At 43.0% G+C, this 9,792-nt stretch overlaps 1 protein-coding gene across 1 annotated transcript; it reads left to right on the top strand.

The window, feature by feature from the left end:
• Window positions 1–6,302: 6,302 nt before the first annotated feature.
• LOC112803118 (uncharacterized) lies at window positions 6,303–9,599 on the top strand. Its single transcript, XM_025846609.2, has one exon. The coding sequence runs from the start codon at window positions 6,435–6,437 to the stop codon at window positions 9,414–9,416; it is 2,982 nt and encodes a 993-aa protein (XP_025702394.1). The 5' UTR covers window positions 6,303–6,434; the 3' UTR covers window positions 9,417–9,599.
• The last annotated feature ends 193 nt before the right edge of the window (window positions 9,600–9,792 follow it).

The following is a 9,792-nucleotide window of genomic DNA, read 5'->3' as shown; positions in this document are numbered from 1 at the left end:
TCTATCCTACCACAACTCTCTAAATGTTTCTAGATTATTCCATACCACTCTTTATACTTCTATATACATCTACACTCTTCTAGAATATTCCATGATCTTCTAAAGTCTTCTAGAACCTTCTAGAGTATTCCAGAACCTTCTAGGACATTCTAGAACGTTCCGGAACCATCTAGAGTATTCTCAAACACTCCAGAAAACTATACAAACACTGTTAAATATAACCTTCTAAAAATTTACCGTGACATTCTCCCCCACCTAATGCGCAGACGTCCTCGTCGCGTTCTGTTCATGATAGCGCTCTAGGTGTTCTTGGAATTGCCACAGATCTTCACGAGCTTCCCAACTAGCTTCAGTTATCGGGAGCCCTTTCCACTTGATCAAATATTGAATACTTGGTGGCACTCCTCTTCGTCGCACGATGCGATTAGCTAAGATCTCTTCGATTTCTTTATCAAATGATCTAATTACCACAGGCGGAGCACGACTTGAGTCACCTCTACTCGGTTCGTCTTGGTCTCCATGATATGGTTTAAGCATACTCACATGGAAGACCGGGTGAATCTTCATAGAGGGAGGAAGTTGTACTTTGTAAGCAACCTCCCCAACACGTCCAATTATCTCAAATGGCCCTTCGTATTTGCGGATTAAGCCCTTATGAACCTTGCGAAAGGCTTTGAATTGTTGTGGAAGAAGTTTGATCATTACCTTGTCTCCCACTTGATAGCTTGCATGCCTCCTCTTCTTATCTGCCCATTTTTTCATCCTCTTGGCAGCTTTGTCGAGGTAAGAACGAGTGACATCTGCTTGTTCTTCCCATGACTTAATCATATGATAAGCTCCAGGGCTCTTCCCTGAATAAGAGGAAGAAAGAGAGTGAGGTGTAAGCGGCTGTTGTCCAGTCACAATCTCGAATGGGCTCTTCCCTGTAGACTCACTCCTTTGCAGATTGTATGAGAATTGAGCAATGTCTATGAGTTTTGTCCAATCCTTCTGATTAGCGCTTACAAAATTCCTCAAGTAACACTCGAGTAACGCATTCACTCTCTCAGTCTGCCCATCGGTTTGAGGATGGAAGCTTGTTGAGAAATGAAGCTCCGACCCAAGGAGTTTGAACAGCTCTGTCCATAGTCGTCCTGTGAAGCGTGGATCTCGATCACTAATGATGCTCTTAGGCAATCCCCAGTACTTCACCACATTCTTGAAGAATAGTCGTGCTGCTTCCTCTGCAGTGCAGTCAGTAGGGGCAGGTATAAAGGTAGCATACTTCGAAAATCGATCCACTACCACGAGAATAGATCCAAACCCCTCGGACTTCGGTAAGGCAGAGATGAAATCTAGAGAGACACTTTCCCACGGTCGCTCTGATGGAGGCAGAGGTTCCAACAACCCGCTTGGTGTCTTGTTTTCAATCTTATCTTGTTGGCACACAAGACAAGTCTTCACATAGCTCTCCACTTCATCTCTCATTTGAGGCCAATAATAAGAAGATTCAATGAGTGCTAAGGTCCTTCGCTGACCTTGGTGACCAGCCCACTTGGTGTCGTGGCATTCTCTTACCAACTTCCTTCTCAGATTTTCCCATTTAGGAACGTATAGTCTTCTCCCTTTTGTGTAGAGAAGGTCGTTTTCTAACCAAAATCTTTTGGTCTTACCTTCTCTAGCCAACTCCACCAACTTCTTGGCTAATGGATCGTGATGCAACCCTTCCTTGATGGTATGCACAATATCTCCTTCAACCATAGAAATGGCCGCCAACTCAGCCTTGCGACTCAGCGCATCTGCTACCACATTAGTCTTGCCTGACTTGTATTCGAATTCGAAATCAAACTCAGCCAAGAAGTCTTGCCACCTAGCTTGTTTGGGGCTTAACTTCTTTTGAGTTTGGAAGTAGCTTGTAGCCACATTGTCTGTCTTGACGATGAAGTGTGAACCAAGCAAATAGTGACGCCAAGTTCTCAGACAATGCACTACCGCGGTCATCTCCTTCTCTTGGACAGTGTATCGCCTCTCTGTATCATTCAACTTGCGACTCTCAAAGGCAATAGGATGTCCTTCTTGCATCAGAACTCCTCCAATAGCGTAGTCAGAAGCATCAGTGTGGACTTCAAACACCTTTGAGTAGTCGGGTAGTGCTAGTACTGGTCCTTCTGTGATAGCAGCCTTCAACTCATCAAAAGCCTTTTGACACTCCTTTGACCATTCCCAAGAGTGGTTCTTCTTGAGAAAATCAGTTAATGGTGCAGCCTTGGCGGAGTATCCCTTGATAAACCTCCGATAGTAATTAGCCAACCCAAGGAATGACCTCAATTCAGATACCTTGTTTGGAGGTTCCCACTCTTTGATAGCCTTCACTTTTCCTTGATCCATGCAGAGAGTTCCATCTTTAATGATGTGTCCCAAGAAGTGGACTTCGTCCCTTGCAAAGGAACACTTTTCCTTCTTCACATATAGGTTATTCTCTCGCAAGATCTTGAACACGGTTCGTAAGTGTTCTACATGTTCCTCCAAAGTATTGCTATAGACAACAATGTCATCCAAGTAGACCACTACAAATCGATCAAGGTAAGGTCGAAAAATCTCGTTCATCAAGGTACAGAAGGTCGCAGGAGCATTGGTCAAGCCAAAAGGCATCACCAACCACTCATACGATCCATACCTCGTGACACACGTGGTCTTAGGTTCATCACCATCGGCAATTCTCACTTGGTGATATCCTGACCTCAAATCTAGCTTTGAGAACCACTTAGCTCTACCAAGTTGATCAAACAAATCGGCTATCAAAGGAATGGGGTATTTGTTCTTGATGGTTACCTTGTTAAGTGCTCGATAGTCGATGCATAGTCTCAATGAACCATCATGCTTCTTTTGGAACAAGACTGGTGCGCCATAAGGTGCCTTCGATGGACGGATGAACCCAGCATCTAGCAAATCCTTGAGTTGCTTCTTCAACTCATCGAGTTCTGGCGGTGCCATCCTATAAGGTGTTGAGGCGGGCGGCTTTGCTCCTAACTCCAATTCAATCTTGTGGTCCACCTTCCTCCTAGGTGGTAGTTGTTTTGGCAACTCGGGAGGCATCGCATCCTTATTTTCTTCAAGGACTTCCTTGATTTTGGGAGGAACGTCTTCTCTTTCGAATGTTGACTCCTCTTGTAATAGAGCCAAATATGTAGTCTCTCCCTTCTTGAACCCTTTCTTGAGTTGCATGGCAGACAGTATCGGTGGTCCGCCAACTTTAAAGACTGTAGGGACCATGCATGGAGACCCTTTCTCCATGACGCATACTACGTCGTAGTATGGCATAGGTATTATATTTGCTTTCCTTTGCAAATCGAGTCCGATGACTATTTTAAAATCGTCCATGGGTGCTACTGAGAAATCCACAAGGCCCTTCCAAGAACCAAGAGTCATCTCAACCCCTTTTGCTACTCCCTTAAGGGGTTCACCCTTGGTATTCACGGGTTTGAACCAGCCATTCTTTTCGGTGATCTTCAACCCAAGCTTCTTTGCTTCATCAGGCGTGATGAAGTTGTGTGTAGCACCAGTGTCGATCATAGCCATGACGGGTTTTTCATTGATAAAGGCTTTGACATACATCAAGCCTTTCTTTTCTGCAGTGCTTGCCTCTTTGGTCTTCACAGCATTTATGTGTTGGATAGATCCAACACACTCAGTTACTTGAGTTTGAGCTTCTCGTTCCTCAGCGATAGATGCCAAAGTCCCTAACTTGGGACAATCCTTCATTTGGTGTGGTCCCTTGCACACGAAGCATCCTCCTTTGGGCACGAAAGCCTTCTTCTTTTCTTCGTACTCTTTCTTTGAAGAGTATTTTCCTTCCTTCTTGGTTGAGGAACTCTTCCCCTTGTCTCCCCCACCTTTAGCAAAACTAGGCTTGGAGGAAGACTTGGGTTTAGAGTCTCCCCTATGATACTCAGTGAGTGATTCGGCCACCACGATGGCCTCATCGACATCCTTAACATTCCTTCTTTGTAGTTCTTGCTTTGCCCAAGGTTGGAGTCCATCAATGAAGAAGAACAATGCATCCTCTGATGCTAAGTTGGGGATTTGAAGTGTGAGAGTAGTGAACTCCTTTACATAGTCACTAATTGTACTCTTGTGCTTCAACTCCCTCAACTTCTTCCTTGCTTCATAAACCACATTTTCAGGGAAGAATTGTCTTTTCAACTCCCTTTTGAAATCTTCCCATGTGGTTATGTTGCAAGTACCCTTTTCCATATCTACGCACTTTCTCCTCCACCATAAAGTAGCATTATCAGAAAGGTAGAGAGTTGCAGTGCGTACCTTTATTGCTTCTTCGACCACCCCATGGCCTTCGAAGTACCTCTCCATTTGCCATAGGAAGTTCTCCACCTCGCGAGCGTCCCTTACGCCCTTGAACTCCTTTGGCTTGGGGAGATCAATCTTTGTCGTCTCCCTTATAATGGTTGGTCGAGATTTCGCCTCCTCGAACCAAACTCGAACTTCTTCAAATAACTTCAAGGAATTCTCAAGCTTCTCTTCGATTTGGAGCATGCTTTCTTTGAAAGCATCTAGTTCTCCTAACACGTGAGCCTCGAGGGTCTCCTTGTCATGTTCTATCCTTTGGAACCGCTCATCCATAGAGGATAGAACATTTTCCAACATAGAAACTCTTTCTTCTAAGAAGTTAGAGTCCTTACCTCTAGGCTCACTTGAAGAACGTACCTTCTTGCCTCCCCATTGAGAAGGAATAGTATCCCTTCCCCTTTGTGACTCAACATGCTCCATGGTGATATTTGAAGCCATACCCACAAACCACTTGTGCTCCCTCTCGAACCTTGCTCGGATACCAAAATTGTCACGGCCTTGGACACACTCCAACGCTACCGTGCCGGCACTCGGACTTACTCAACCTCTTGAGCTAAGACCAAGTCAGCCTAACCCTCAATACTTAGCAAGAAAGCTAAGAACATAAGAGAACACAAGAGAAAGGAAGCTTTGGTGGAAAGAACACTTTATTACTCAAGTGTTGGTTACAAATGATTCACACACCTAAACTCTAACTCTTACCCCTATTTATAGCCATCCACCTCCTCAATGGATGGTTAGGATTAAATCTAATCAACGGTCCAGATTAATCATCCAGAACCTTCTTTACAACTATCTATCCTACCACAACTCTCTAAATGTTTCTAGATTATTCCATACCACTCTTTATACTTCTATATACATCTACACTCTTCTAGAATATTCCATGATCTTCTAAAGTCTTCTAGAACCTTCTAGAGTATTCCAGAACCTTCTAGGACATTCTAGAACGTTCCGGAACCATCTAGAGTATTCTCAAACACTCCAGAAAACTATACAAACACTGTTAAATATAACCTTCTAAAAATTTACCGTGACATGCCTCTCTTTAATTGATTTGTAAATTCTCCTTTTTAAGATTTTATTTCTTTTCGTAATGTTTTCAAAGTTATGCTTAATGAGTTAGTAAGAGGATGGTTTACTGGTGAATGTGACATGTATAGTTGGACAGTGTGGTTCAGGTGGACTGGTCTTTGGTACAATTTTCGGTGCAAGTGATTTAAATTTGTGTCAGAAGATTGCGCAGATAGATGCTCCACACAACACTATCACTGTGCATACACTTCTTAAAAAGCTGTACTAAATGTCTAAATCTCACTAAATTATTACTAAATGATATTCACTATACAATAAAAGTGAAACAAAATTATTCAAATATCATCCTTAATTACTATCTGTGGAGTCTTTAGCCCCATTAAATGTATGTTTTTATTAATTTTAGGCGCAATGCAAAGACAAGCGCATAAGACAAAATGGAAATTGCACCATACACTTGACAGTGTAATAATCTATAGGAAAGTATATTACTTATTAGTATTAGTATTGAAATGCGACACCATACTTGCTTTTCGTTTTTGGTAGAAGCACCATACTTGCTTTCATGTGATTTTAATATTATATGTCACATTTATTTTATGTTCATTTCAAACCTTGGAGAATCAACCTGCACGTTAGATTCCCTGCACCACTACTTGATAATTTCTTATGAAGGAGAGAGAGAGAGAGAGAGGGAAGCCATGAAGGTGAAGAGTGGTAAGGTAATATGAATGGTTTTCCACAAGTAGTGTAGCACCATCATATCAAGGGCATGTCTTGTAGCTTCATATTATTAGCGAGGAGTGTGAGTGTGAGTCTGTGTGCAGCACATGAAGATTGCAGAGGTCTTTACTATCTCTCCTCACATTGCATTCATCTTTTGGTAGGGTCTATGCTCAGAGAGACAGTGCTTAAGTATTTATGTGGTTGCAGTAAATAATTGCCCCCCGCTTGAAGAGATGAACTTAATTCAAATGCCTCAGTCTCAATCTCAAGAGCAATAGAGAGAACAAGGGATCTATCTATCTAGCACTGCACTTTCTTAGCCATCTTTCATGGGAAGTGAAAGAGAAGAAGACAACTCAGCCACCAATCCCACAACAATCTCTAGCACGCTAAAAATCAAGATTTCAAGCAGCAGCAGCAAGAAGCAAGGTGAAGAGACTTCAGAGAATTCAAATTTACCATCACCAAACATAAAGAACTCCACAGAATCATCACCTTATGGTTCTCCTCTTGTGTCTCCACCTTCATCAGCATTTGTTTCGGCGTTGCAATCCCCCTATATATCTCCAAGGGCCATAACCCCAGATGATTCTCACTTGGAAAAACCACCACCACCAACAGCAACAGCAACAGCAACAACCACCACCACCACCCATCCTTCGACCCCAGAAGACGTGCCAAGCAGTTCCTACACTCCCCCTTCTGATCAGTATGAGTTTTCCGATGACAATGCTGACACGAATCTCAAGTTTGTGACATGTGTTCCCATCCCTGAAGCAGCTGATCCACGCATCTCATTCTCATTTCCGGTCCCTAGAGTTTCCTTTGCAAAAGGCTCTGTTTCCCCTGCTTCCAATGCCAAACTCAGAAGCTGTGATGTTTACATTGGCTTCCATGGCCAAAATCCCAAACTCCTGCGCTTCTGCAAGTGGCTCAAGTCCGACCTCGAGCTTCAGGGAATCGATTGCTTGCTTGCTGATAGAGCCAAGTACACCGATAGCCAGAGCCATGAGATTGCTGATAGAGTCATTTGCTCAGTGTCATTCGGGTTGGTGGTCGTCTCAAGTGGCAGCTTCCTCAACCATCTGAGCATGGAGGAGGTTAGATTCTTTGCTCAAAAGAAGAACTTGATTCCTCTCTTGTTTGACACAGGACCTGCTGAGATCATGGATCTTCTTAACTGCAACTCAATTGACAAAGAATGTAGAGAGGCCATCGATGGACTCATGAGGTGCAACGAATTCAATCTTGGGGCCCATGATGGTAATTGGAGAAGCTGCATATCAAAAACTACAGGTATTTTAAGGGCAAGGCTTGGTAGGATGAATGGTGACCAGAGAGACAATATGCAAGGATTTGAGAATCTACCTTTTCCAAGGAACCAATACTTTGTTGGCAGGGAGAAGGAGATTATGGAGATTGAAGGTCTCTTTTTCGGACGAGGGAATTGCGTGGAACAAGTCCAAGATCATTGTATGCCATTCATCAAAGGAGAAGCTAGTGGAAGTGGACAATCTGAAGGCCTTGCAGACGAGGAAAGTGAACCGGTTATGCGCAAAGGTAGGAGATATATTAGTCTAGAGATGGGGAAGAGCAAAGAACCAACCTTAGAGGCTTGGGTTGAACCACTCATAGGAAACAATTCATTGAAGAGGTTGAAGCATAAGAAGTCAAAGAGTGGAAACTTCAAAAGCTTGTGTAGTAGTGTGATTTGCATCACTGGAGTTTCTGGTATAGGGAAATCTGAGTTGGCACTGGAATATTCTCACAGATATCACCAGAGATACAAAATGGTGTTGTGGGTTGGTGGTGAAGCTCGGTATCTCAGGCAGAACATATTGAACTTGTCCCTCAATTTGGGCTTGGATGTTGGTGCTGATTCTGAGATGGAAAGGGGTCGAATTCGCAGCTTTGAGGAGCAAGAATTAGAAGCATTCAAGAGGATCAAGAGGGAATTGTTTGGTGAGACACCTTACTTGCTAATAATAGACAATCTTGAGACTGAGGAGGAATGGTGGGAAGGAAAAGATATATATGACTTGATACCAAGAAACACAGGAGGGACTCATGTGATCATTACTACAAGGCTGTCCAAAGTTAACAGCTACGATACTATTCAGCTTCCACCACTGCCATTATCCGAAGCAATGATTCTGATAAAAGGAAGAAAAAGGAGGGAGTATCCAGCAGATGAGGTAGAATTCCTTGAAAAATTCAATGAGAAGCTTGGATGGTCGAGCTTTGGTTTGTGGGTGATTGGTTCGATGTTATCTGAACTTGCAATTTCCCCCTCTGCACTGTTTGAGGCCATTAACCAAATGCCACTAAGTGGAGATTCAAACTCATGCTATATGAGCATTGCAGAAGAGCAATGGCGCAAAAGTAATCCTTTCCTCATGAAGAGCCTCCTTTTCTGTGTAGGAACCTTGGAGAAAACAAAAGCAAAAGGGAAGCTGCTAGCAATGAGAATGCTTCTTGTTGGCGGTTGGTTTTCTCCTGCTCCCATTTCAGCAAGTCTTTTGGTCAATGCAGCAAAGAGTATTCCTGCTGTTGAAAATCATCTCCAAAAGTGGACCAAAATTCTGAGCCTAACATCAGGTTGTTTATCATCACGGACGTGGAAAAATGATGAAGATTCAGCAATGCTTCTAGTGAAAATGGGACTGGCTCGAATGGCTAACCAACATGATGGATGTTGTTGGCTCCAGTTCCATCCCATAACACAGGCATTCGCCAAAAGCAGAGGCGGTTTGCAATATGCCAAGGCTGCACTTGAAGGAGTAAGAAAAATGGGTAACCATGTAAACTCAGGTCATCTGTGGTCATCAGCATTTCTAGTGTTTGGATTCAAATCGGAGCCGCCGATTGTGCAGCTAAAAGCAATTGATCTGGTTCTGTATATCAAAAGAACAGCTCTGCCCCTGGCAATCCAGGCATTTACCACTTTCTCAAGGTGCAATTCAGCTTTGGAGCTCTTGAAGGTGTGCACCAATGCATTGGAGGAGGTTGAGAAGTCGTTTGTGTCTCAAATCCAAGATTGGTCCCATGATTCGATTTGTTGGAAGAGGAGGATGCTGCAAAGAAGCCAAAAAGTGGATGAATATGTGTGGCAGGATGTGACGTTGTTGAAGGCAACATTGCTGGAGACAAGAGCAAAGTTGCTTGCAAGAGGGGGCCATCTAGACAGTGGCAAGGAGCTATGCAGAACATGCATCAGCATCAGAACTGTGATGCTTGGCCATAACCATGCACAGACCTTGGCTGCTCAAGACACATTGGCAAGATTGGTGAGAATGAGGACCAAGATATAAGAATCACTTCTACTGGACTTGTCAATTCTCATGAGTCAGTGTCCTTTACTGTAATTTTGGTGGTCATATCACCATTCAGAATTTTACTAGATATCTTAGTATGTTGCTGCACTTCTGTTCCAATTTTGTTATTCTACTGCTAAACTTGATAAAGTACCAATAAAGCTGATTTTGGAGAAAACACTTCTTTGGAAACTTGGAAGGCACTCATTGACTGCCCATTTTTCGCGTTTGTTCTAAAGCAATTATTATTACTTTCCTTTTCAATAAAGTCCAATCTGAATATTATGGATACGCATTAAAGAAGTGGAAGTACTTGGAAAAACTTGTATTTGACAAAACGAAATCCAGTTATTTACTCAATTATAGAATATCA

Source organism: Arachis hypogaea, chromosome 5 (assembly GCF_003086295.3).
Source record: "Arachis hypogaea cultivar Tifrunner chromosome 5, arahy.Tifrunner.gnm2.J5K5, whole genome shotgun sequence".
NCBI lineage: Eukaryota > Viridiplantae > Streptophyta > Magnoliopsida > Fabales > Fabaceae > Arachis > Arachis hypogaea.
Note: the sequence above shows the minus strand (reverse complement) of the source record. Positions and strands in the feature narration are given on the sequence as shown.

Excerpts from the sequence above, each read along its gene's own strand:
- LOC112803118 (XM_025846609.2), top strand. The coding sequence starts at position 6,435 with ATGGGAAGTGAAAGAGAAGAAGACAACTCAGCCACCAATCCCACAACA.